This window comes from Pseudomyrmex gracilis, unplaced genomic scaffold, assembly GCF_002006095.1.
Source record: "Pseudomyrmex gracilis isolate BER0280 unplaced genomic scaffold, ASM200609v1 scaffold_20, whole genome shotgun sequence".
In the NCBI taxonomy this organism is placed as follows: Eukaryota; Metazoa; Arthropoda; class Insecta; order Hymenoptera; family Formicidae; genus Pseudomyrmex; species Pseudomyrmex gracilis.
Genome location: NW_018020604.1, coordinates 496,877 through 521,905, shown reverse-complemented (window position 1 = coordinate 521,905; position 25,029 = coordinate 496,877). Strand labels below are relative to the sequence as shown.

At 37.7% G+C, this 25,029-nt stretch overlaps 1 protein-coding gene across 3 annotated transcripts; it reads left to right on the top strand.

Moving 5' to 3' along the window:
- The first annotated feature begins 135 nt into the window (after window positions 1–135).
- LOC109851763 (period circadian protein) lies at window positions 136–24,194 on the top strand. 3 transcript variants are annotated; one of them, XM_020422159.1, is made up of 17 exons: window positions 136–505; window positions 4,956–5,039; window positions 8,871–9,058; window positions 12,286–12,416; window positions 13,192–13,384; window positions 13,543–13,758; window positions 14,979–15,163; window positions 15,398–15,682; window positions 16,093–16,245; window positions 19,034–19,232; window positions 19,525–19,919; window positions 20,001–20,191; window positions 20,354–20,508; window positions 20,661–20,908; window positions 20,978–21,196; window positions 21,269–21,571; window positions 21,657–24,194. In XM_020422159.1, the coding sequence occupies exons 1-17, from the start codon at window positions 423–425 to the stop codon at window positions 21,771–21,773; spliced, it is 3,345 nt and encodes a 1,114-aa protein (XP_020277748.1). In that variant the 5' UTR covers window positions 136–422; the 3' UTR covers window positions 21,774–24,194. The 3 variants fall into 3 exon arrangements, with proteins under 3 accessions (XP_020277748.1, XP_020277747.1, XP_020277746.1); XM_020422158.1 differs by having other exon boundaries at window positions 19,010–19,232; XM_020422157.1 differs by having other exon boundaries at window positions 12,283–12,416; window positions 19,010–19,232.
- Window positions 24,195–25,029: the final 835 nt, after the last annotated feature.

The window sequence follows — 25,029 nt, the reverse complement described above, 5'->3', positions numbered from 1 at the left end:
TAGAAGGATTAAAAGCAGGGTCGCAACACGCGTTACATACATTTCTGATTTGATCGCGCGCCGATTGCGACAGCGCGAATGGAGCAAAGTGGTGGGAACGGAGCGTACTCACGTGTCTTCAAACGTGCGCCGACTTTACAACAGTTCGGTCCGTAGCAGCTACAATTGTGATTCAGTACGATTTAGTCCGCGCGGAAATCATTGTCGCAAAGTGCCGTGTCTCAATATACATACTTGATTTATCAATGTAAATCTGTTTTTTTTTATTCTATCGATTTCGTTCAGTCTCGCGAAAAAACTTAATAAATAAAATGAGATGAAACGGAAGTGCGTGTGCGCGGTGAGAGAAAGAGAGGACGATTAAAAACGCGCGATTTTTTTCTCTGGAGATAAGTGATCGAAAAATTAAGATAAAACGAACAATGGAGGAAGTGTCCGTGGAGAATGCCAAAATATCGGACTCGGGATACTCCAATACGTGCAGTAACAGTCAGTCACAGCGCAGGTGAGTGTGCGACTCTCTATGTTTTTATTTATTTTTTTTTTTTTACTGAACTGGGGAGAATTCAAAACAATCGCGGGCACGTAGTAGATAATTATGAAATATATGATAATAATTATGGAAAAATGTGTATAATTTGGTTTTTTTTTTAATTGTTTGGACTGTTATGTATTTTTGATTGGTATCGCGCACATTTTGATTTTCTCGCGACATTATTGCGATCGTTTCTTTTCTCTAACCGTGGTTTTAAATCGTGTTTTTTCTCTAACAAGTGTATAGTTTTCTGCACATGTTGCAAATATGCGATGGAATTTTTTTCATAGTCGGCATACTTCAAATACGTACATTGCCGAATACACGTGGCTTCGCTTTTATTTTAAACTTTATTAGCTTATGTTTATCTGTTTACGCGCTACCTTTACAATAAAACTGATTTATTTTCAAGAGATATCGACATTGTGCAAATATATGAATAAATTAAAACGCGAGAAACTCACAGGATCAAGTTTCTATATATTACTTTTCTTATGACAATATATCATAATTATTAACATTTACTAGAAAATTTTATACTGCAATTTAGTATAAATGTATAATTGTGTTAAATTTTTTGAGTTTGCAAACCAAAAAAATTCAAATTATTTTGATTTTTGTCAACAATCGTGTTGTTATTGACGGGTTTTTATTTATAATTAGATACTGTGCGCACATATACATACATTTTTCTCATTTACTGAAACTTTTTGACACAATCAGTGTGAAGATAGATTGGATCAATTTGAACAGAAAACTGATATATAGTTTTGCAAAATTTGCAGTAGGTAATTAAGATAGGGTAATTAATTAAATATGAGCTAATGAGCGCGTGGGAACCGATGATCTGCAAGCGTATACAAAACCACGTGATTTTGAGAAAATCAATAAATCAATATCAGCTGATAAGGGGGAAGACGTGCCACACGTAGCTCGCTACATTAATCCGCTTCTCATTGTTAGGAAACTGTATGCGAGAAATAAACAATCTCTTTCTTTGAACTTGAAAATCACATGATTTCATTTTATACGCGCGCCTACGGAGTCCAGCTTCTCACGCGCTCATTGGATCATATTAATTAATTAACTTGATAAATATTGCAAATTTTTTAAAAAGTTTTAGTTGCACTTTATATAAATAAATTTTAGCATAGCGGCAATTATATCAGTGAAAAGAAGATAAAATAGCGCAATTACAATCAGCTGACTATTTTTGTTTCTTTCTTCGCGAGCACAATGCGACCACTGTTCATTGTGTTCTCTTTCTGTAGTATCTAAATTACTTGTGTTCGCTTGCGGAAGAACAAATACGTAACAAATACCAGATTTGTCCGCAATGGGTTATTTATTACTCAAAATATATTTGTGTTCTTTTTCTATCGTTTTGTTTTTTTTTAGAAATTTTGATACCGACGAAATGCAAAATTTCGCAACACAGACGTTATATTTTGTCAGTATCAAAATTTCTAAAACAAAAAAAACAAAACGATAGAAAAAGAACACAAATATATTTTGAGTGATAAATAACGGACAAATCTGGCATTTATTACGTACTTGTTCTTCCACAAGCGAACACTAGTAATTAGATACTACAGAGAGAGAACACAATGAACAGTGATCGCATTGTGCTCGCGAAAGAAAAGGAACAAAAATTGCTCGCACTGATGTAAGGAAAAATGCTATGTGGCACACATGTTCCAAAAGGTGAAAGGATTAAGCTATTATTAATTGGCTGTAAATTACTATTCGCATAAGTTCGCAAATTGCGCATAGACTGCAATTGACTAAACTTTCTATTCAAAACGCAGCTCTTTGGATTAATCGTTGCGTGCTTATATAATAGAACTTTCGTCGGTTTTAACATTGTTCTGGCTTCTCTACGTGACTTGTACGTAGAAAAGTTGCTAATGTCCTGTGTAATTATTGTGCCACTCCTCGTGCATCACTCAGGTGGGCACGAGTGAAACAAGCAACTTTGTTCAGAAGTCCCAAGTTGTTGAGCGATTTTAAAAAGTGTTTATTTTCTCTACGAGATGTAATCACACACAAACATCTCTACAAAAAATATGATTGACATCCGTTTTCGACAAATTGTACCGCTAGAATAATTGACGCTTTGTATACAAAGCGTATATCTTTGTATACAAATTATTCTTAGCGCTTTGTATATTAAACAAATAATACACAATGTCCATTTCCACAATTATTTTAATTTAATTATTTTTCGAACTCACGTCTATCCCCTCGGGATACTTGGCAATGACACGCTTTTGTTAAACGCGACGGCGAGAGGCGAGTGAATAACGCGCGAGAGAAAGGGAGAGAAAGAGAGACAGAAACTCGTACATGGTTCGGTTAAGGCTAACCGGTTTCCCAGTGTGTGCCAGTTGCATTTTCCATGTCTAGTTAACGCGGTTAGGAACATTACGAAATCTCCAACTCGCGGAAACAGGTCAACTTCAAAAGAGGCGTTGATCAATTCGCAATCACTGTTCGCGCGCTACCTTTCGTACACGTGACAGCGCAACGCAACTGCGCAGCGCGCGAAAAACTACTAATTCCAGCCAAGAGACCCCCACATCGATATTCTTATAAATTACAAAATTATCGATAGAACTGTTTTTTCACTTCACAATCAAATATCGGCACACGATAAAACGAATACGAATCGATAAAGACACGGTGAATCAGATATCTTTTTATGTTAAATGTTTGTATTTTGATCTACAAAAATTAAAATTCAAATATTCCGATTAGAGTTTTGTATCCTTGACCCGATGCCCATTATAAAACTCGTGACTGTATTTTGATATCTATGCGCGGTCGCATGAGTATTCATTTCTCGTTGTAATATATTGGTCGATGACTATGTTATATTATATAATCTGGTGATGATATACGCGAAGATATACCGGGAAGATGGGCGGGCGAATATAATGTAACGCACACAGCTAACTCCGAGATAATTGTCTGAAAATATCGTGGGCGACGTAAATCGATTTCAAAACCGCATTGTGTCCACGAGATTGTACACGATCGCACGTGCGCCTAACATAAACAAATTGCCTTTGCCGATTGTCGCACACAAGATGCCGTAACGTGATTTTACTCGGAAACATATCTATTTTCGGACAAATAGTTTGCAGAGTTTTTATAGCGAGGAATATATTAGCATCTCTGTGTAATCTCGAAATACGCGTGTAATTATTACACCCGCCGGTTTGTAAGAAGCATAGTCAAAAGCACAGTGAAGTTATTTTATGATACATGGAATTTGTTTGTCATGGAAATTTTTTAGCTTGTGTCTCAAATATATAATAGAAATTTAATTATATTCGAATCTCAGAAAAGACAGAAGACAATTTTCTTAATTTTCAATAATTTTGAAACAGGTTATTTTAGTTTCACTTTTTTTTTTGTGACATTACCGAGCACACATCGAGCTACATTAGATTCTAGTCACCACAAATTATTCACGTTATTTTGCATAACGCCGCGCCGTCGCAATCCAGGCCAATTTAATTCGCTCCGGTTGAAAACAAGCGGGCCACGATTTTTCATTTTCTCGCGTTCCGGATAGAAGTCTCGAGCATAAAACCAGCGAAAGGAATCGATAGGTAAACGCCGTGGTCGTCGTCATCGTCCTCGCTTATAGTCACGAGGCCTCGAACGTGAAGCGGCGTGCCTTCTTATGCAAGTCGAATTTTTCCGCCGAACAAATGAGGCCGGTCGGCCGCGACGGCCTGCAAATAATAAGGACAGTGAAAGGCCCGCGAGAGACTGAGAGTAAACTCGCTAGAGAGAGAGAGAGACAGGCCTTGTATAAGGGCCGAACGTGTCACGTTTGCCGAACATGTGATCGCGGGCCTTTTTTCATCCGCGACCGTTTGTTGCGATTCGAGTCGCGTGACTTTCCCGATCGACCGCGGCCGCGTTGCGGGATTAAGTGTGTCGCGATTTTGCACGTTGCGCGCGTGTTGCACGTTTTGACCTCGTTTTATTTTGTTTATCAAAAATGCGTCATCGTCTAAATAAAATTCCGACGCGTCAGCGGAAACGCCAAAGTCTGATCAAAGTTTGACCAGACGCGTGCAGTAGTTCCATCGAGTTTTACGTCGGACAAGTCCCGAAAAGTAGCCCAAAGTAAACCGTGTTAATAAATACTCGTACAGCTTAAAATAATTATTACGTTATTTGACGCAATGCAAAAGAAGAGCAGATTTAGACCAATGTATATTTATAGTCAAATCTTACGTTCAAGATCGTCTTGAGTTTATCTCAAGATGCTGTATGGACCGTCTCGTTGTCTATAGAACATCTGTCACCTCAAGACGAAAACACATGAGTTTGACTACGAATGCCGGTCTCAGATATCATTTTAAATAAGTGTTTCTGATTTTCATCGATCTTTTTGTTGCAGTAGCGGCAGCTCGATCTCGAGGAACAGCAATCGCTCCGAAAGCAGCGGCTATTGTGATAGACGTCCTTCGACTTTCGGATCCAGGCAAGTCCCATTTTCGTAAAGTAACGACAATTGAACTTTTGTTTGTTATAATTTTGTAAATCTTACTGCAATTAATGGTAATTGAGTTTCGAAAAATTTACATTCTGTTTTTCAAAATAATTACAACACACACAATAGACGTGATAAAAAAATCTGTGAGAGAACACATTAAATTACATACATTTTAATAATCTTTTAGCTGTTAGATTCTGAACAAAAATGTTTTAATTGTATATAATTCTTTTGAAAGAAAAAAGATTTCAAAGATGAGCACATTTGAGGAGCGTAATCCTTTAAGGTTCTTCGATATCTCGCGACACCATCTTTGATTATGACCGCGAGATACATCGAAGAGCCTCAATTTTTACAGAAGTACTAAATATACGATTGTCGCTTTGTTATTAATAGCGTGATCAAACAGAGCTTGCAAACATGCAGAATTATTTCGCGGAAAGGGTTGGCTATTTGAGTCGGTGCACGTGCACGTTTGTTATTGTTGAATAATTAGCCGACCAACCACTTAGCCGCAATAGGTACACGCATTGCAAATAGCCAAGTGTATTTTGAAACTGATTTCCAGAAACTGACATTTGCGTTGGAAGATTTTGTTTTTCAGCGATGACGATAGATGCGTTCGTTTTTGATGGCAAACTAAAAAAAAACTAACAAAAGCTACTGCGAACAAAAGAGTGTCTTTTAAATCGCGCGATAACAATTTCGAAACGTCCTTTGTAAAATTTGCAAGTGATACTCCTTATGTGAATTTGTGTCACATAGAACAAGTATAAATGGTGTTGCTTCTTTGTTGGTTTTTGACGGATTGTTTACCACAGTTTGTTACCGCGATGAACGTAACTTGAAGCAGAAAGAGAGAGAGAGAGAGAGAGTTGCGTTGTAGCAGCTGATCTAGATTTTAATAATCGGATCGTTTATGTCACTGAAAGACAAAGTCCTTGGCGCCGTTTCGTAATGGCAGTTTCCTCGTCGCGCTCAAGGAAATACAATGCGCTTCTAAGGAAAACTGTCTTCCGCATCGAGACGCTAATATTTTCTCAACAAATTAATCAGAAATTAGCTACGTTATTAAATAGATGAGAAAACAGCCAAGAGTTTGTTCGGCAAAAATTTAAAATATATCATGATTATTATTTTTGAACTACAGACTAGTCTGAATTTGGTTCAGTTTAAATTATAATCAATATAAATAACAATTAGTTTTTGTTTAGTAAAATCTCAAAAATTGTAATTCTAAAACATATGATTTAGAACTAGAATTTAGAACTCAATGTTCTGATAAATCTCGCGCCGAGCGTAGAGAGTATTCAGAAGCGTTTTGTTAAGTAATCTCGCGGACAAAAATCCGATTCTCACAATGACTTTATTCAACAAGAATTCTCTTCTCGCGTTAAACGATTGCGCGAATAAATGCGCTGACAGCTTCCTCGGCAAAGACGACGTTCGTTAAGCAGTATATGTATATTTTTTCAAGCTCATGCATCACACCACCGTGTAACGTTGCGTGTGTGAAACTGAAGTAGTTAAAGTCGATTACGAGTAGGCTTGTATATATATATACACACACGCGGCATCGTAAACAGCGCGCACATGTCGCGCCACGTGCCGCCGCACCGAAGTCAGATTCTCCCGCTCATTGTTGCGCAATGAACATATAAACGAAGCGCAATTACAATATCTCAAATATCGATGTTGAAAATCAAGATGTCGATCGAGCGACGTTAATCTATATAATTTAACTCTACATGCAGGACCTGCGTAAGATCTCGCTGATAAGATTTTTTTCTCGAAAAATAACAAAGTATTAAATATCTACTTCAAACACAATTAAAACATCTCGTGGACGTATCTCGCGTTGCCTTGAGATTATTTGTCATTTTCTTTTTTTTTTATTTAACGCGAGATGTGAAATATTCATGTTCCGATCGCCATGAACTCATTTAGTTAATAGAGTAATATTAGAAAGAGAGAGAGAGAGAGAGAGAGAGAGAGAGAGTCGCGTTGTGTAGCTTCCGCGTGCATCTGACAGATGCATTGATTCAGCAGTTCTCAACAGACTCTCTTCGACACATTTCTGTATATGAAACTTCCATATTTAATTCAGAGATCTGATCTGTTTAAATTTATAATGTGTGTCGTGTGTCTTACATATATTACAAATACATACAATGTGAACATATATTACTTATAAAACAATATTTTTAACACACACAAGTTGCTTTCTTACATGCACACACACAGTAGTTAAATTTAACGTGACTGCGTCTCAGTCAGTTAAACTAATTAAACAATCACAATCAGAATCGTTAGATAACGATTCGAGCAACGCTGTGTGACTGAAATAATTTCATTTTTTTCTGGATATCTTGTTCTATTGTAGCGAGTTATGCGCGTTTCGTATTGTCTAAATTCTAAAAGCGGTTTGGTAATCGCCGGTTGCGTCTGTGCGATAAGAAAACCAGACGAAGTCCGCGATTACACGCGAGGATTATAACGTCGCGGGGGTTATTTTTCACTTATTGTCACCGGAGTGCGTGCGTGTGTGTGTGTGTGTGTGTGTGTGTGTGTGTGTGTGTGTGTGTGTAACAATGACGCGAGAACTAAAACAGGGAAGAACATTTGCAAAGCAAATGCGTCAGAATTACGTGATCTGTTATCGTGCGGATCCTACAAGAAGAATTGAATGTCTCTCTGTTGCTTCAATAAAAAAAAAAAAAATACCCACAAAACAGGCCTATATGTTATATAACAGATAATAACATAACAAAAAAGATGTTACAATAAAAAAATACCTGAGTACTTTATTACAATTTTTGTTTCGTCTAAACAAACCAAAAATTCATTAGAAATGCGAAACTTGCCATTTTCAGACTTTGTCGTTTTCTATAGGATATAGAAAACATCTGAACACAGAGAATTAAAATAACAAATTAAAAAGTTTGCAAACTGTATAACTAAATATCTTACAATATCTCTTAGAATGATGCAACGGTTTGATATTTACGCGCGACAAAAGTTTGGTTACGAAGACTTTCGGTGAAAGCTCTAGCGAAAGATCAATGGTTATAGACGTAGATGCAAACTTTCTCTAGCTTGTATAATGCAACGGTCACGTTTTAATAGATGTGTTACATCAAGAGCTCTTAAAAAAAAAGCTTTCCGGGAGAAAGTCTTTGTATCGATCATAGTGAATGGCATTTGTATAACGTGAGAATGCAGAAAGCTTTTCTCTTTCAAACGCCTTCGTCGAACGAGGATAAATTTCCTGGAAATACACGTGATTTTTTAATAATCAATTATTAATGACGTTATCTCGAATGTTGCAATTGAGTATTAAATTGACGCACGAAGAGAGCATTGTTATGATGTTTACCCGCTCTTCAATTGAAATTATTTTTCTCGGATTTATTTTTAAAACGCGCGTATTTGTTCTCTCATTATCACTCGTTACAGACAACTTCCTGTCACATGACGCGACACGCGGATATTCTCAATTTGCGCTCATAATTGCGATCGTACGATGTTTTTGAATAGATTTTTGAACTCCGAATATAATCAGAAAAATGTTCTACGTAAAAATCTGTTACGTTGGATTAAGTTTAATTATGATTAATTATAGATATTGCATTGTGTATTTATGCAAGACGTGCACTTTGTGACCAATTCTTACTTAACAATTTGTCACTGTCTTTTAAGATTGCGTACAAAAACTTAGAGATTACTGGAAAAAAAATTACAACACAATGCATTTTATAGAACATATATATATTGTGCATTTAATATAATATCTTCTACGTGGCGTCTCTGTCGATGTAGCAATGAGGCGTTACCGCAGCCGATTAGCAAGAGAAAGGACAAGGAACACAAGAAGAAGAAGTCGAAAGCGGTGTCGGCGCTTAACACCGCCGACGCGGAAGTCGGTCTGAAGACGGTGAACGCGCTGCCGGAAGCGGCGTCCTATAACAACGTCGCGCCGGCGAACGTCACACTTGACAAGAAACCAGGTTGGTTACGGATCTGCAAAGTGTCGGGAATGAGTGCACGCGCAAACTGTCCACTCGCATCTTTACATAATTAAAAAAAAAAAAAAAAATCGCGAAATACAGCGAAATACACTTTTGAACAAAACAATATTATACAAGCGTGTGAATACAGAATAAAATTCGCGACGGTTTTTTTCTTCGGAATATAATTTTGCAAAGTCAGTCTCAACACAAGATGTAAATTTAAATAATTTCCTTCAACCAAATTTATTGATACGTAAAAAAAAAAAGATTGAGATGAAAGATTTTATCGCAACAATTATTATCTATTTATAATAAGTTTTTGCTTTCATTTATGTGTTTGCAAGTTGAATCCGTTTCGTTCAAACTCTCGACAGAGTATAAATTCCGCGTACATATTTTTCCACGTGCGTGGGAATTGCGAACAATCGACGAGACAGAATCGCTCTTGTAAGAGGACGCTGTAGAAGCTGAAACGAAACGCGAGCAGCAGCAGATTTTTTATAATAAACATCTATTGCCACCTGTTGAATCAGATCTCAGCGAAGTTTGATGTCAATACTGTGTGTAACGAGAACTTATCGTTATTCCGACAAACTCGTTTCGTGCACTCCTTCCCGTTCGCTTCGGGTTTTGTCTATTTTCCTGAGAGACTTCTAACTTCCCTCACATTATCTCTTAGTCCGGCAAGTGTCATATCGATTTTTTTCCTCGTCGAGCGCCTCGTTGCCTTGAACAATTAATATCTATCAGAGAAAAAGCGCTGAACATCTGAAAGATCATTGGTTAAAATTCCAGAAGACGATGAAACGGAAAGTATATAACGGGCGCCACTAAAGAAACGTAGAATAAACACTCGACACAAGTGACAAAATCTGTGAGTGGGAAAATCTCTAGTTGAAATATTTGAAACCAGAAGAAAGAGAAGGAAAAATGATCGCGGTGAGATCGGTTGAGATTATTTTCGAGATTCACGCGGGGATATAAACTCCGCGGAAATCTTATTGTCATCGACAAAAACTCTTACGATCGAAAAAAAAAAGAGAGAAAAAACATGTGCCGTGCACAGATACGCCGCTTGTTACGTGAACGAGCTTTCGTAACGCAAGTCGATCTGCATTAGCAATCACGCGTTTCAGACGCGGCTCCGATTCTATGCGACTTGTGGAAGACACGTGCTGCGCACAATGATGATTTTATATACAAAAATCTATCTAAGCGAGCGCATGAGACACAACCGGGTATTATCAGTCGCGATGAAAATAGCTCGTTCAATTAAGATGGTTTTCTTATCATCTTGTTACAAAAAATCGCACAAGCGAGCAATGGGCGCACGCGCAACAAAATTTTCCATCTCTGTACAACGTAACGCCCGCGCGGTTGCAAAGTTTTATCGATATCTGCTGGTCGATATTTATTATTGGCTGGAGGGTACATTACTTGTTGCTTCAAGTCAAAGCCGGAGTTTTCTTCCAATTTTTTCTTCAATTTATTCTCTTTACGCTTTATAAATCCCCCTTACAAGGTTTTTCTTTATCTCCATTACGATGAAAAAAAGAATCAATCATATATGAAATGACAGTTTTATAACTAAATCCCTTTTTTGACAGCTTCAAGACGACAAATATCTGTCTGTTCCTGTAGTTACCTTGTTTTTTACCTCTGTGCTTAAAATAAAAAAAATAAAAAAACTTTTTGATCTGCGGAACACGCAGATCATAAAGTGGAAACAAAATAAATAGCGATAATGGGAGAATTTGTTTTTTATATGCGCAGTAGGACATCGCGCACGCGCGCACACTTTCTGACTGATAACGCGTTTATAATGTAGACTTTAACACGTGTTATATAAATTATTGCGAAACTATTGATGGATCGATGAGTAAGCAGCGCGAAGCCGAATGAAGTACGTTAATCGCGTTTAGAACGATGAGATTCACATTAGGGCGCGTGTTTTTATTTTCTCGGACGCGTTAAGCTGAGATTTCACGTATTGTAAACATTTTTTGGTGTCGATTGAATATAAATCTCGTCTAAATAATTTACGGATCTATAATACGGGACGTATTTGAGATATGAAATTTCTCTCTTCTCGCTTTTGTTCGCGAAATGTCATGTCGCAAGCCATTCGTAATCTAAGAGTAATCATCCACGTGTTTCACATTTCCGATGCTACTAAATAGCACCGTTTGTATTTTTAGCGAGTTAATCCCAATCCTCGAAAGAGCCGGAGGGGGAAGAGAGGATGGATTAATTGGAGATGCGGGCGAATGCGTTACAAAATTATCCTGCGTTCGCCAACGATGTTACTCCGTGTGCGTTCATGTTGTCGTTTAATTTAATCCTTTCATCTGGCTGCGAATTAAAACCCGCGCGCCCTTTTTTAACGCTTCGCGAGCGAATGATAAAATAATATCACGCATATAGTATTTCATTTTTTTTTCTCTCTCTCTCTTTCTCTGTATCCCATATACGTGTAACGAGACATTTTATATTTGAGCTGATATTAAGCAAATGATAATTTTATTTAATTGTTTTGCGTGACAAAAATCTGCCAAATCCAGCGCAATATGTTTGTCAGAGATTAAAGAACAAAACGAATCGAGAGACTTGAACAGCGAAAGAGTCAACGTGACCTGCAGTTGTAATGCAATTAGTCTCGCTTCACATTCGCTCTTTTCACTTTGAATGCCATCCTACATCGCGCGATTTGCCTGTATGTTTCATGCGCTCGCGAGAAAGACTTGAGTGAATGTTTTTCACCGGAAAGCAAGCAACGAATAAAAAATGCGGTTCTTTTCACTTTGGACTAAGGGAACACCGAGCGCCCTTTCCTCTATTCTTTTTCCTTATTTTACTCGCTCACGTGGCCAGAGGCCAGTGTGTTTCTGTCGATCTACTTTTCGTAAACTTCATCGCTTTATCTGTGTGTTTTTGATAATAATTTCTGCTGAAAAAGCGAGAAAAATTCATTGCTTAAACAGCGTTATTTTAATAGATGCTCGAGGAGACTCTTGCGAAGAGTTTTTCGAAGAGTTTTTCACGCGTGTGTTTGTTATTTCGGCGCTGAAAAAAAAGAGAGGTAGCATTGCTATGCCACTTGGGCTCGAATCCTTTTCCTTATCCCTCCACGTTTCCTGCTCTCATCTTCTTAGACAATTCGGGCAGACGACCCGGAAGACAACGCTTTAACAATGAGAATTTGTTTTTTGGCGTAATGCAAGAAGAGGTAGCCACCGAAATAGAATTGGTAGACGCAACGGATCCCGGCGAGCACAACGGCGACACCGTCGCAGATCCGGAAGCAGGACTTGCTTCACGAACGATTCCTCTGGACGATTCCACGTCTCAGGCCAATGTTAGTATACGTCTGTAATCGTAATAGAGGGAAAGATGTCGACAGAGTTTATTGTAATAGAAAAAAGAAGGCGCGCAGAAAGTCTCGCGTTTAGAAACAAATAATCTGTCGCTTTCTTAAACAAACGCGTTTCGAATTGCAGTTAAAAAGATTGCGGATTTTGTGTGAATTAATGTACAACCTAAAATTCAATTGCATTGTTTAAAATTCTATATTTTAATATTCTATATTATTTGTTTATATATATATATAATTATTTATTATTTATTATTTGTATTATTTTTTATTGTATTTTTGCGCTTTAAAATTATATTACGACTGAAGAAGTCTCAAGTTAGGGACGAAACGTTTCGTGCTTTTATATGTAAATGAGTTATACTTAATATATACTTTTTATCCTAAATTTTGCTCGATTTGACCGTTTATTTATCTATCTCTTGTTTATATAATTACATGTCTCAAATATAAACAATAATCAAATATAAAAATCGAGACGCTGTCATATACGATTGTGATATATTATTAATCAGATATGAAAAATTTTTACACGCAAAGGATATTTTTTTCGGAATATTTAACTCTTGTATTAAAATTTTATCACACGCACATTGAAACCGTTTTCTATTTCTCAACGGTACATTTTCTTTTACATGGAGAATGTGAAAAGTAAATACTTCGATGTCCACACCATATCACGTTATTGCTACTTATGTTAGGACTCTGTTTTAATGCCGTTAGCCGTTAGTTAGCCCTAATTTACCGCGTGTCCCCGTAGGAGGGATTTTGCGCGGTGATTTCAATGCACGACGGTCTTGTGCTGTACACAACCCCGTCAATATCCAACGCTCTCGGTTATCTCAAAGACGCCTGGATCGATCGGTCCTTTATCGATTACGTGCATCCGAAGGACAAGACTATTCTGGCCGATCAGATTGCCAGCATCGCATCGCAAGAGGAACGATCCAAAGGTATGCAAAAGATTTATATGTAACAATTTTGTGTTACAAGTTACTTTATTTAAACAAATTGTCGTAAACGTTTGTTTGCGTCATCTGTTGACTTTCTTTTTCGTTGGAACTTTTGATTTTATTGGAATATTTTCTTGAAAGGGCATTGCTTGTTGCAGGCATCAACGGTAGAAGAGCGAGCTTGTTCTGCGGTCTGCGCAAGTTCACTAAATGCAACGTGCCGAACGGATACTGCGCCAGGTCGAACCTCTACCTGCCGTTTCACCTGACTCTGTCGTTCCGGGATTTTCGAAACCGGACGGCCGAGCAACAGCCCAGCAATCGGACTATGTTTCTCGTAGTTACCGCTCAACCCGTTCATTCTGCATACAAAGGTAGCATGATCCAAGATCTTCGACGAGGTCCGACTTGCGAGAAGACTCGATAATTACAAAAAAAAATCCAAATTGTTCGCCAAATTGTTTTGTATTTTGCTCGAGTTACTTCACATCAATTATTAACCTTTTTTTCTTCTACTAACATAACAATCGTTAAAAGTGCAACTTATTACTCAAAAACACTTCGTTGAAGTGACTCGAACTTGTACAAGATGTGTATCCGAAATTTCCGCACACACAGTTGCAAAAGTATTTTATTTCGCAAATTCTTGTTCGTTTCGCGCGCGAGAATTGATACGTTTTCGGAAATACGTCATATGCGAGAGAGGATAAATCGAACTGCTCGCAGGATCTCACAATCAGTGATTGAGCCTTGTCATTGGTCCGATCTCGTCGACTTTACAGTGAGTCGGTGGTTTCCATGGAAAACGTCTAAAAAACTTAAGGTAACTTATTTCCAATTTTTCCAAAGTCGTCGCTCACACTCGGTGACTCGATGACGATATGTTGATGATATGCTGTTTGCCGTTCATCTTTGTCGTATTATTGTTATCGTTATTCTGTTTCCTTGTCGTTCTTTCCAATTGATTCCCCGTTCAGTTTGGAGACCACTGTTACGATCACTCGCGAGCAACACGTTGTCAGACTTGCACTCGTCATCTCTCACGGCAAGGTATTCAGCTTTTATATAGAGCTTTCATCGTCATTGCATGCGAAACTTTGAATTTTGGATCACTAATTGCTGCGCATTTCGCACAAGCTTGCGGCCTATAAAACATCTTTTATTTGAATCTGATTCTGATTTTACTTACTTTTTATTCGCAAAAAGAATGCAAAAGAAAACAAGAAGGATAAAGTTTGTTCGCAATTTGTGCGAAGATTTGTGCAAAAAAATTTCACTTAGAGTGTTAGCTTGTGATATTAAAACTAAATAATATTAATTATTATTAGTATTAAAACTAAATAATATTATTATAATATTAATAATTAAACTAAATGATATTAAAACTAAATGAAAAACTGCGGCAAATATTTTTTTTTTTTTTTAAATCGTATCGTTTAACTTAACGTAAAATGGCAATTAACTTTGCATTTTGAATTTTCCGTCGCACATCTCGTCTGAGCTTTTCGGCGCGCCTAACCACATTTCGATAACTAAAAAAAATCTCAAGGTAGCGACGAGAGAGAATGACCCCTTACCTTGTCATTATCCGCAGCGCCAGAAGAAACAATAATATCTTCGGTATTCACGACCCGCCACACAGCGACGTGCTACCTATCCCATGTCGATCCCGATGTAGTCCAATACTTCGGCTATCTACCACAGGATATGATTGGCCGTTCGCTGTTTGACTTCTACCATCCCGAGGATCTGCCCTTCATCAAAGACATCTATGAGACTGTGAGCATGAGTCCAAACAAACAGAAATTTAGGTTCCGGTTGTGTGTGTACGCTGTTGACAAAAAAAAAGAGAGAGAGAGAGAAAGAAAGGGAAGACGAGAGAATGTGAACGAGCGAATGAATGCGATTCTGACGAGGGAAAGATAGGAACAGCCGACATGCCCGCCGACAATCGCGGCCGCAAAATATCACTGACGTAAATGTTTTTTTTGTTATTGAATGTCATTCGAACAGGTGATCAGACTCGAAGGCTTCTCCTTCAGATCGAAGCCGTACAGGTTCGCCGTTCAAAATGGAGACTACGTCATTCTCGAGACCGAGTGGTCGTCCTTTATCAATCCCTGGACGAAAAAACTAGAGTTTGTCGTAGGTCAGCACCGCGTGCTCAAGGGCCCGATGGATCCGGACATCTTTCGCGTGCCGCGCGACAACGAGCGCAGCTACCTCGCCAGCATCAGCGAGGAGGTGTTGAAAGAGGCCAAGATTATTCAAAGCGAGATACGAGCTCTTCTTGACGAGGTACGACTTTCCCTTCCCTCTCCTCCCTCTCTGAAGTGGCCAACGCGCGACGCTTCGTGCACTACCTTCTCTATCTGCAATTCACAATTCTTTGTTTTCTTTGTTATTTGTGATTGTTTTTGATGTTTCCCGATATTTGAAATCCGAAAGAGACACAGCCTGTTGCGCAATCGCTCTTGTATTTTTACAAAAAGCGAAGAGATCTAATTCGATTTATTTCGAAATCCTGTCGCGAAAAAGTAATCAACCGAATTTGCCAAAATATTGGACGGGATTCCATCTTTTCTGAAGGAAGAAAAAAGAGCAAAAGCAAAAGCAAAATAAAATAAAATAAATTAGCACGAGTGGAGTAAACTAGAGCTCGTTTCCCCAACTTGTTCTCTTTTTTTTTCTATCGCACGTGTGCGCAGAGCGTCCAAAGAACGTCAGATATAAACGAGCTCGACGTGTCGAAGCGATGTAAGGACCTAGCGTCCTTCATGGAAAGTCTGCTGCAGGAGACGAAGACGCCCGGCGTCGGCAAGGACGGACCGCTCGCGATGGACGAACTCAGGAGCTTTTCGGTGACTATTAAGCTACGTTTTAGTATCAGCCGAGACACTTACGCTATAAAAAGTTACCACACTTACGCTACGATGCGCTCCGCTCTGGTATGCTCTCTACGAAAAAAACAACTAGTATAACTATATAGACACTTACTTCCCGCACGTAGCAACGCAGCTGTCCACGTTTTCACTTGCGACGTGGAACAACGTGGAAGGTATATTAACTTGTAAAACGTTATTAATTTTACCTGATTCTATTGCGATATGCTTTTCCGGTAGTTCGTTTTTTTGTGAATTTTTTGAATTCTCTAAGAGAGTCGAGAAATGCGCGGCACGAAGAAAGAAAATCCTGGGGCTGTCGTTTGTTACGCCTTTCAACTCGTCTTTTTTTTCTTTTTTCGCGGCTTCATTTTGACATTTTTCTTTCGGTAAATAAACCGCGAAAAACGCCGTCAATGACAAAAACGACATACCGAAAATGCAATCGTGGCGATTATGGACAACTGAGAAAAAAGGAAGTTGCGAGAGAAAAAGAAATTATCGACTCGACATTCTGATGTCACGCCAATTAAAACGCGCGTTGGTTACGTTTCTCTCGAATAATTCTTTTTTTCTTTGCTGATCCGTACGACGAAAACGCATGTCAATCAATAGAATTAAAACAAGCTGGGCTAATCAATGAGACAATAAGTACGACGACACGCGTCTTTAAGAAGCAACCAGAAATTTTCACTCGTCATTCGATTTCTCTTGTAGTCTAGAGTTGTTGTTATTATTATTTAATCTGATAAATATTTAAACGAAGACACAGGCACCGATGCGAGCCCGCAGAAATATTCTCGCTGCTTTCGAACGAGAACGCATGTACGAAATTGTTTTAGAGGAAGGGCTTGGTGGAATCGAGTGGGGACGGCAAAGGTGAGTAAATCTCCCTGGAAAATAGATGGGATGATGCCTTGTGAAGGCGCAATGAGTTCTGATGGGGTTTTTTTAGCTAACAAACTCCGCGCGTATAGACAGCGTAGAAAATACTGTCGCTTCTTTTTAGTTGATTGATAACTTCAAACGCAAGGGGTGGCAAGCAACTCTGTGTGAACAACAATAACGTTAAAAAAATTTTTAATAAAGCATCTACCAATGCTCTTTTGCACGTAGACCCGGACGGAGGGCAATGAGAAAATCGGGTAGGGCCGGTGAAGGATAAAAACGTCAATTTCAAAACCTTGTAGGCACTGGTTGTTTGGTAAGTCTATTTTTTTTTCTACTTTTTTGCTCAAATAACTTGACAACCCCTGGTGATACTCCGGAATTGGGACGGACATCCAACATCAGAATAGACTGGAATTACTCGTCGACGATATCTTTTGTGCGTATCTCCCGGAGAAAAATTAACTTTTCTTTCATCAGTCATTTGTTTTTCTTTCATTTGTTTGTTTTTTTTGATATAAAACAAGCGCATCTTTTCTTTTTAAATCGATGCTAAAACTTTTAAAGATAAAGATTTGAAGAGCGATAGTTCATGTTTACTCTATCTTGTTTTTTTTTTTTTTCAGGAGACTTTTCTCAAGAATCTTTTTTTCCCGAGATTTTTTCTCTTTATTAATTAACGCAATATTAAACGTCGTCAATACTTCTATTCTTCTCTTCTTCGCGATGCGATACATTTTTCTAAATGCCAGTTTTTATATCTTCGTCTAATAGAAAATGGTATATCGTATTTGTAACATTCAACCCGGTAGAAACATTTTTTCCCTTACAAGGTTTTGAAACTAACAGGAATGAGAGCACGGAATATGAAGGAGAGATGAAAAACACAGGTTGAATGTGCGTATGATTACCGAATGTATTTGTTTTCATAAAAATTTGATGTCTACAATATTCTTGTAACAAAGTTAAAGTTTTTTAAATTGCATTTATAATCTCTGATAAATATTCTCTGTTTACGTATTTTTTTAATTTATTAGTTTCCATAGTTTTTTAAATTAATTAATTTTTTTTATCGATACATACAATATTTATAATTTTAAATATTTCATGTGAAATACAGAGAATTTTTTTTGAGAGTAATGACAATGACGAGATGACGATGGCAATATAATAAAAAAAAAGAAGAAGAAATGAAACATACGCGTAATCTGCAAAAATCGAAACGTCTCACACAGAAAACCGACACAATATCGATTGTAGTTTATATTTTTTACATATTTTTTACACTGTGAAACGCACAAGAGTTGCACGACAATCGCAATTACGTAAGACAACGCATTTATACACTGAGTTTTCGCAACGCGATATAAAATGGAAAAGTAAACTCACAGCCGTGATATTCCACGGTTTTCCGATCGATCGATGATTTGACCTAGAAACCAGGAGGAGAGCAAGAAAATCCGACGTGCAACAGGGGGCATACGACCCGGATGGTGGTGGTGGTGCTCGCATGATCGAACGATCGATTGTATATAGTTTCTCGATGTAAATAAATACCTAATATCCCGCAATATATCCCTGCACGCAGGCGGAGCGCAAGAGCTTGCGCCGCAAGTGGCGGTTTAATAGGTGATTTAATTTAGGAAGACGAGGGTCTTTTTAAAAAAAGTTCTCTCTCTTTCTCTCTCTTTCTCTAACCACAAGACTGTTCTTCGCCAGGGCTGCCGACTCATCCATCGCTCACGCAAAAAAAAAAAAAGCAAACATACTGACTACTGACCACGATAACGACGTTAAGATGCATACCAATATTCAGTTACAACTCATACTAAGTCTTTACAATGTACTTGCGAAGGGATCACGCAATCCCTTGTTGCAGGAGCACGACAGCGTGATGTTCGGTGAGATCTCGCCCCATCACGAGTACTACGACAGCAAGTCCTCCACGGAGACGCCGCCGAGTTACAATCAGCTCAACTATAACGAGAACATCGAGCGTTTCTTCAAGAGCAAGCCGCTGGTCGCTACTATGTACGGTAGCGACGAGGAAAACGTCAATTCCAGTAACGACGAAGGCGGTAAGCGTGAGCTTTTTTAGCATTTTTCTTCTCTCGCCAACAGGAATGCAATACATCCCGACGTCCTAAAAAAAAGAAAGCAAGATATTTAAAAAAAAAAAAACTCTTCTATCTTCTTTCAATGATAAAATTAAAAAAAAAAACCACGTCTGTAGTACGTATAAAGAATATATTAACAATTGTGGTTTATCTTTTGACGTATAGAAAATCATCTTATTCTACAATTTTCATGTACAATTTTCGTGTACATCTGATGATCAAGTTCAGCGAAGATGATCGGACGTGTTTTCAGCGAGGAAATGCATGTCACCGATAAACGGGAGCGGCGCGAGCGGGAGCGGTAGCGCGGAGAACCTGAGCAGCGGGTCGAACAATCAGATGAGCTCGGCAAGTCGAGGTGACGCGCCGTCCAACACCGCTAGCAACAGCAACACCACCGCGACGGAGAGCTTCAAACTGCCCACGCTGACCGAATCGTTGCTGAATCGCCACAACGAGGACATGGAGAAGCTGATGATGCAGAAACACCGCGAGCTGCGCTCCAGCATCAAGAACAGCGACAAGCTGAAGGATCCGCGCATCAAAACGGATAAGGTCAACGGGACGAATCAGAACGCTCATTATGTCAATCAGGGTCACGGGATCAAGAGGAGCGGCAGTCGCAGCTGGGAGGATGACAGCTTCAAGGTGTGTTTCAAAAGGATCTTTTCTCTGAAAAAATATTAGATTGAAAATGTCTAAATTTTTGATGAAATTGCGGAAATATAGATATCGAAGCACGACAAAATCTCGAGGACAAGCACAGCGGGTCCGGCGAACGTCACAACCACCGTCGCGAGCATGAGCGTCGATCAATCGACCGTGGTCCAGACGGGTGCGAATATCAATCTGTGGCCACCGCTCGCGTCGGTCACTGTGCCCTCTTCCACGCCTTCTCAACCTTGCGTTCCGTCCCAGAGGTATACATGGTCTTCTATTCTTAATATACATTAGAAATGTTACACATATTTTACATAAAACAAAAGAAAAATAAAGAAACATACGTGTCACAACTCTCCTCCGTGAGAAGACGTAGATTTATGAATTTAAATGTATTATATACTTGTGTGCGCACGTTTCAGTACTAATTCGGGAGTACCTAGATTTCCGTTATTCCCGTCGATGATACCAATTTATTACGTGCCGGTGCCTCAACCCAACGAGTCCGCGACCATGATATCGCCGTCCCAGGAGAAGCTTAGTTCGTCGACTCAACCGACGCCGCCAAATCCTTACAGTACGTATCTCATTTGAGTGTAAAAACACAAATGAGAAAAAAATCTAACTTTAAAAATTAAAGAAAGAAATTTAGGAAGTTGGATAGCAAAGAGTAGAATTCTTTATAAATAGCCGTAAAAGAATTTGTGGAATTGAAAGTGTTTGTTCCAGTGTCTTATGTCGCGACAGCGATGGCCGGAATGATTTATCCGACAATAATCGGCGCTCCACCGCCCCGTGCGATGATGTATCAACCCTTTCTGATACCTGAGCAAGCATCGGCGGTAAATGCGACGGCTCGCGAGAATCAGCAGCTGTCCAATGACAAGTGTCCGGATCACAAACGACCGGCCAGTCAAGCAACCAGCATCAAAGCCGAGCCAGGAAGCATAATGGCTATGTCCGAGTCTTCTAAAAAAGTAAGACAAATTATTGAGACGCCTTTCTCTCGCATGTTAATTATGAGCCAATTTTATATACATCAATAGGTTCTCTCACCGGACGAATTGTTCTCTTCGTGTGTGAGCAACGACGGCGGCTGTTCGAGCGTGATAGATCTTCTCACGCCGGTGATCAAGAAGGAGCATCGTCGACCGAACGATTACAACGGGGATGAGTCGAGCTCGTCCAGCTTCTACAGTAGTTTCCTATACAAGAGCAGCGACAGCAGCAATCCGGATCAGAAGACATGCGAGGTCTCTTCCGAGGTAGATAATTAAATTCGTTGTCTCAGTGCATCTCCACGATCACGATCGATAAATATGATAAATGATGTGTAGGATCACACCAAGTGTCAGCAAGGGATGCGTAGAAAGGATCCGCCCTGGCTGGAGGATGTACATTTGACACCGGAACTGATTTACGAGTACCAGATGGATTCAAAAACGTTGAGCGAAGTGTTAAAAGCCGATATGAACGCGATGAAAAAATTCAACCAGCCGTTATTAGTGAATGATCAGTTGGCGCAACTCTATCTCGACCTGGAGATGGAAGGTTTCGGTACGGAACTCGTCCTCGAAGATGGGATCACGTCGAGCGGAAGCGACAGCGGGAGCAGCAACGGAAGTTGGACCGAGTCTCAGGTGAGAAAAAAGTGATTAGAGCAAGAATTATATTCTTGGTATTTTACATTTTTACTTGACACAACTTGTTTCTGATTTTGGACAGCGTAAGCAAAAAAGAAGAATGGTGAAGTACGGTAAGCTCGTGATGATTCATGACGAGAACGCGCCTTTGCCGCCACCGCTACCGTCTCAGACGCCTGTACCCTGTCGACACTCATAGGAAATTGTGGTCGATTTGCCGCGAACGAGTGCAAAACACTTTCGAGATCAATATTCGTTTCATTACTCTTGCATTCGTTTCATTAATCTCAGATGTGCTCAACATATTTTTTTTTAATTTTTACTCACATCGTATTCTACTCTTCTTTTGTTTAGGGTATATTATCTCACCTTCGAAGCGAGTGAAATCAGTGAAAGAAACTTTTGTCCGGGATTAGTGGTAATTTTTTATTTCTTGTGTAAAATAAAACGTTTATATATTTTTACTTCCTACAATCGTCAATAAGTTAATTTTGAGCGTAAATCACCGAAGAGAGACAGAGAAGTCTTCTCTTCTTTCGCTCTTTTATTAATTGCTTTTATAGTTACGATTTTGAAAATATAAGTGTATAGTTTTAAACTAGCATGTGTTTATAATAGATATATATATATATATATATTAAAATAAATATAACATAATACCAATTAAATTTATTAATCAACGTGTATATAAACAACGAATGAAATGCACTCGGTAGGTTAACTGGTTTTTGTATCTTTTTTACGAAATATATATATAATTAATTTCTATCTAAAGAAGAAATAATATAAGAGAGAAAGAATGATTATCGGAACGATCCGAATTGGGTTGTCAAAATAAAATTTGTCGAGGAGAAATTTTCTGGACATAGATTTTTCTGACATTGCCTTATCTAAAGCATCGAGTTCGAGCGCGACACTTTTCAAATTTAGAGTACAAAGAAAATGACACACGCATTTTTCGCTCGCCCGACATACACAAGTATACATACACAAATTGTTTTAACGTTCAACGTTCGCATTGTACACTTGTTTTTGTATACACTATTACATTTGTAAATATGTATTATAACAATTGATTGGGAACCACATTTCTACGGAGATATATATGCACAGAGTAAAAAAAAATACTTTTGATAGAATAATTCTTCTGTTTTCTATTGTAATTTTTTCGATGCTCTTTTTGGAACATTTGTCACACGCGAAAATGTATTTTTCTGACTTTGAAGCACTGTATAAAAACATCAACATCCGATATATTTACGTCTTGCTTAGAAAATAGCCGAAGTTAATAAATTATGCGCGATCGTGCATTTCATTCGAGATACGTACAATTATTAAGTAATGAAAAGGTCGTTAAGTACAAGAAACTTGACAAATATATATATATATTGTACAATATATATGTATATACATTTATCAAGTTTCTCATATTTAATGATCCAATATCATTTGTAGTTTCTATTTAAAATAAATTCGATAAGTGCATCTTAATTGTGTAACGAGGAAAATAGAACACGCGATGACTAATATAATTAGATAAATTTAAGCTTGTATATCACGTGTTTAGAAAATAATGATCCACGTGAGAGATACCAGCCGGACTTCGCTTTACGTAACTAAAACACTTCGAGTTATATATAATAATACAATAGGTCACTTTTTTAGAGCTAAATTAAATGTATACAAAATTACATGTAACCATTAAACTGCTAAACAGTAAGCGAATTTCTTTAATTAAGAGCATTTCTTTAATTAAGTTTTTAATTGAGTAAAACGTGATCCATTGCAACGTTATTCAACATTTCAACTATTTTGTTTAGATTTGCAATTTCCTTAGATGTTTGCACTTTTTAATTTTTAATTTGTTAATTTTCTAAAGTTTTTTTTATACATTAATTTAACTCTAAAAGACCTGTTGCATTATATATTTTTGCTAAGCAAGTGGAGCATTGAATTTAGGATTTGTAATATCAAGTGATTGCAATTGGAATTTGTATTGTTTGATAGAAATCTATTTCAGAACCTTTTGGACCAGCAAATTACCTCGGATATTGTAAAAGGAATCTGAATGTTAATGATACTAAGTATAGTAAATACTACAAATCAAAAGCAAAGAATAAGATATTTTATATACTACGTTATTTGCATATACACACACATATGTGTATATATATATATGTGTGTATATATATGTCGTACCACGTACGGTGCTTGACATGCAGATTCCATTGCGTATACGATATCGTTATAAGAAGCAAGATATTTTATATACTATGGTGATTTAGCGGATCGAGATCTCCAAAACATTCGAAATCTAGTCTGAACTTTAAATTTTTTAAATTTTTTAGATCTGTGTGTGTGTGCGTGTGTTGCTCTTGTATGCATTTTCACATGACAACTATTTTCTATATGAAATCCTGCGTAGCGACTGTTCCTCAGTGAGAAAAAAAATAAAACGAAAGATTAGCGAAGCTGGATTTTAGCGATCTTTCCTACATGATATATCCAAGGTATACTCTATGCATGTTTTGTAACAGCAAAAGTGTGCAGGAAATTAAATTATTTAATTTCAATGTGATGCACAGTCAAAATTAATTTTTTATACAAATTATACATGTATATATATGTCTTTATACATATATTTAGTCATATCTTTTTTGAACAATATATATTTCTTAAACAATATATTTTTCTTAAAATTAGATATGATAAATATTGACAAATATTTATATAAAATATATATGTAGAATGTGAATTAAAATCCAGCCTGCGAGGTTTTCTTAATTACGTAGCTGAAGGCGATCGACTGCGCCTGCACAAATCTTGTGATCTCCTCACCGAGAAATGATCATCCTATTCGAAACTATAATTAAGCGAAACTATAATTAATTTTTCACGAGTGTGGATGATGATTCGAAGCACTAGTAAATCGTAAAACTTATTATCGTAGCGTGTAAGGCATTTGTAATCCGTCGAATTTCAACACTTATTAGAGATTCAAAATTTTATTCACAAAAAGCTGAAAGATTGAACGAAATAACACATATGACGACATATGAGAACAAGCGTCTGGAGAAACTCTTTTCTATTTTAAAGAACACTCTTTGTTCATCCAGTTCTTTTTGGCGTAGCGTGCTCCCTTTTTTAATTCTGTCGGTTATTATTATTATAATATTGATACAATTTTTTCAATGAAATATATATTATTCATAAAATACAAATGTTTTCTTGAAACATGTTGTCTTTTATCACATAAAGTACAATGAATAAATTGTCAAAAAACTTCTCTCCCCTCGGTATCTTTATTAAGTCGATTGTTCACAACTAATACATTTGTTTCAGATCTACAAGTTGTGTATATTCACAAATGTTTTTCTTTCTATTAGTTTATTTATTACTATTGCTTTAAATTTCCATGATATTTTGTTAGATATATACTCTTCTACACAGGCAGC

Coding starts and splice junctions, on each gene's coding strand:
- LOC109851763 (XM_020422157.1), top strand. CDS start 423: ATGGAGGAAGTGTCCGTGGAGAATGCCAAAATATCGGACTCGGGATAC. Junction 12,417..13,191: donor ATTCCACGTCTCAGGCCAAT/GTTAGTATACGT, acceptor GTGTCCCCGTAG/GAGGGATTTTGCGCGGTGAT. Junction 20,509..20,660: donor GACGCCGCCAAATCCTTACA/GTACGTATCTCA, acceptor TGTTTGTTCCAG/TGTCTTATGTCGCGACAGCG.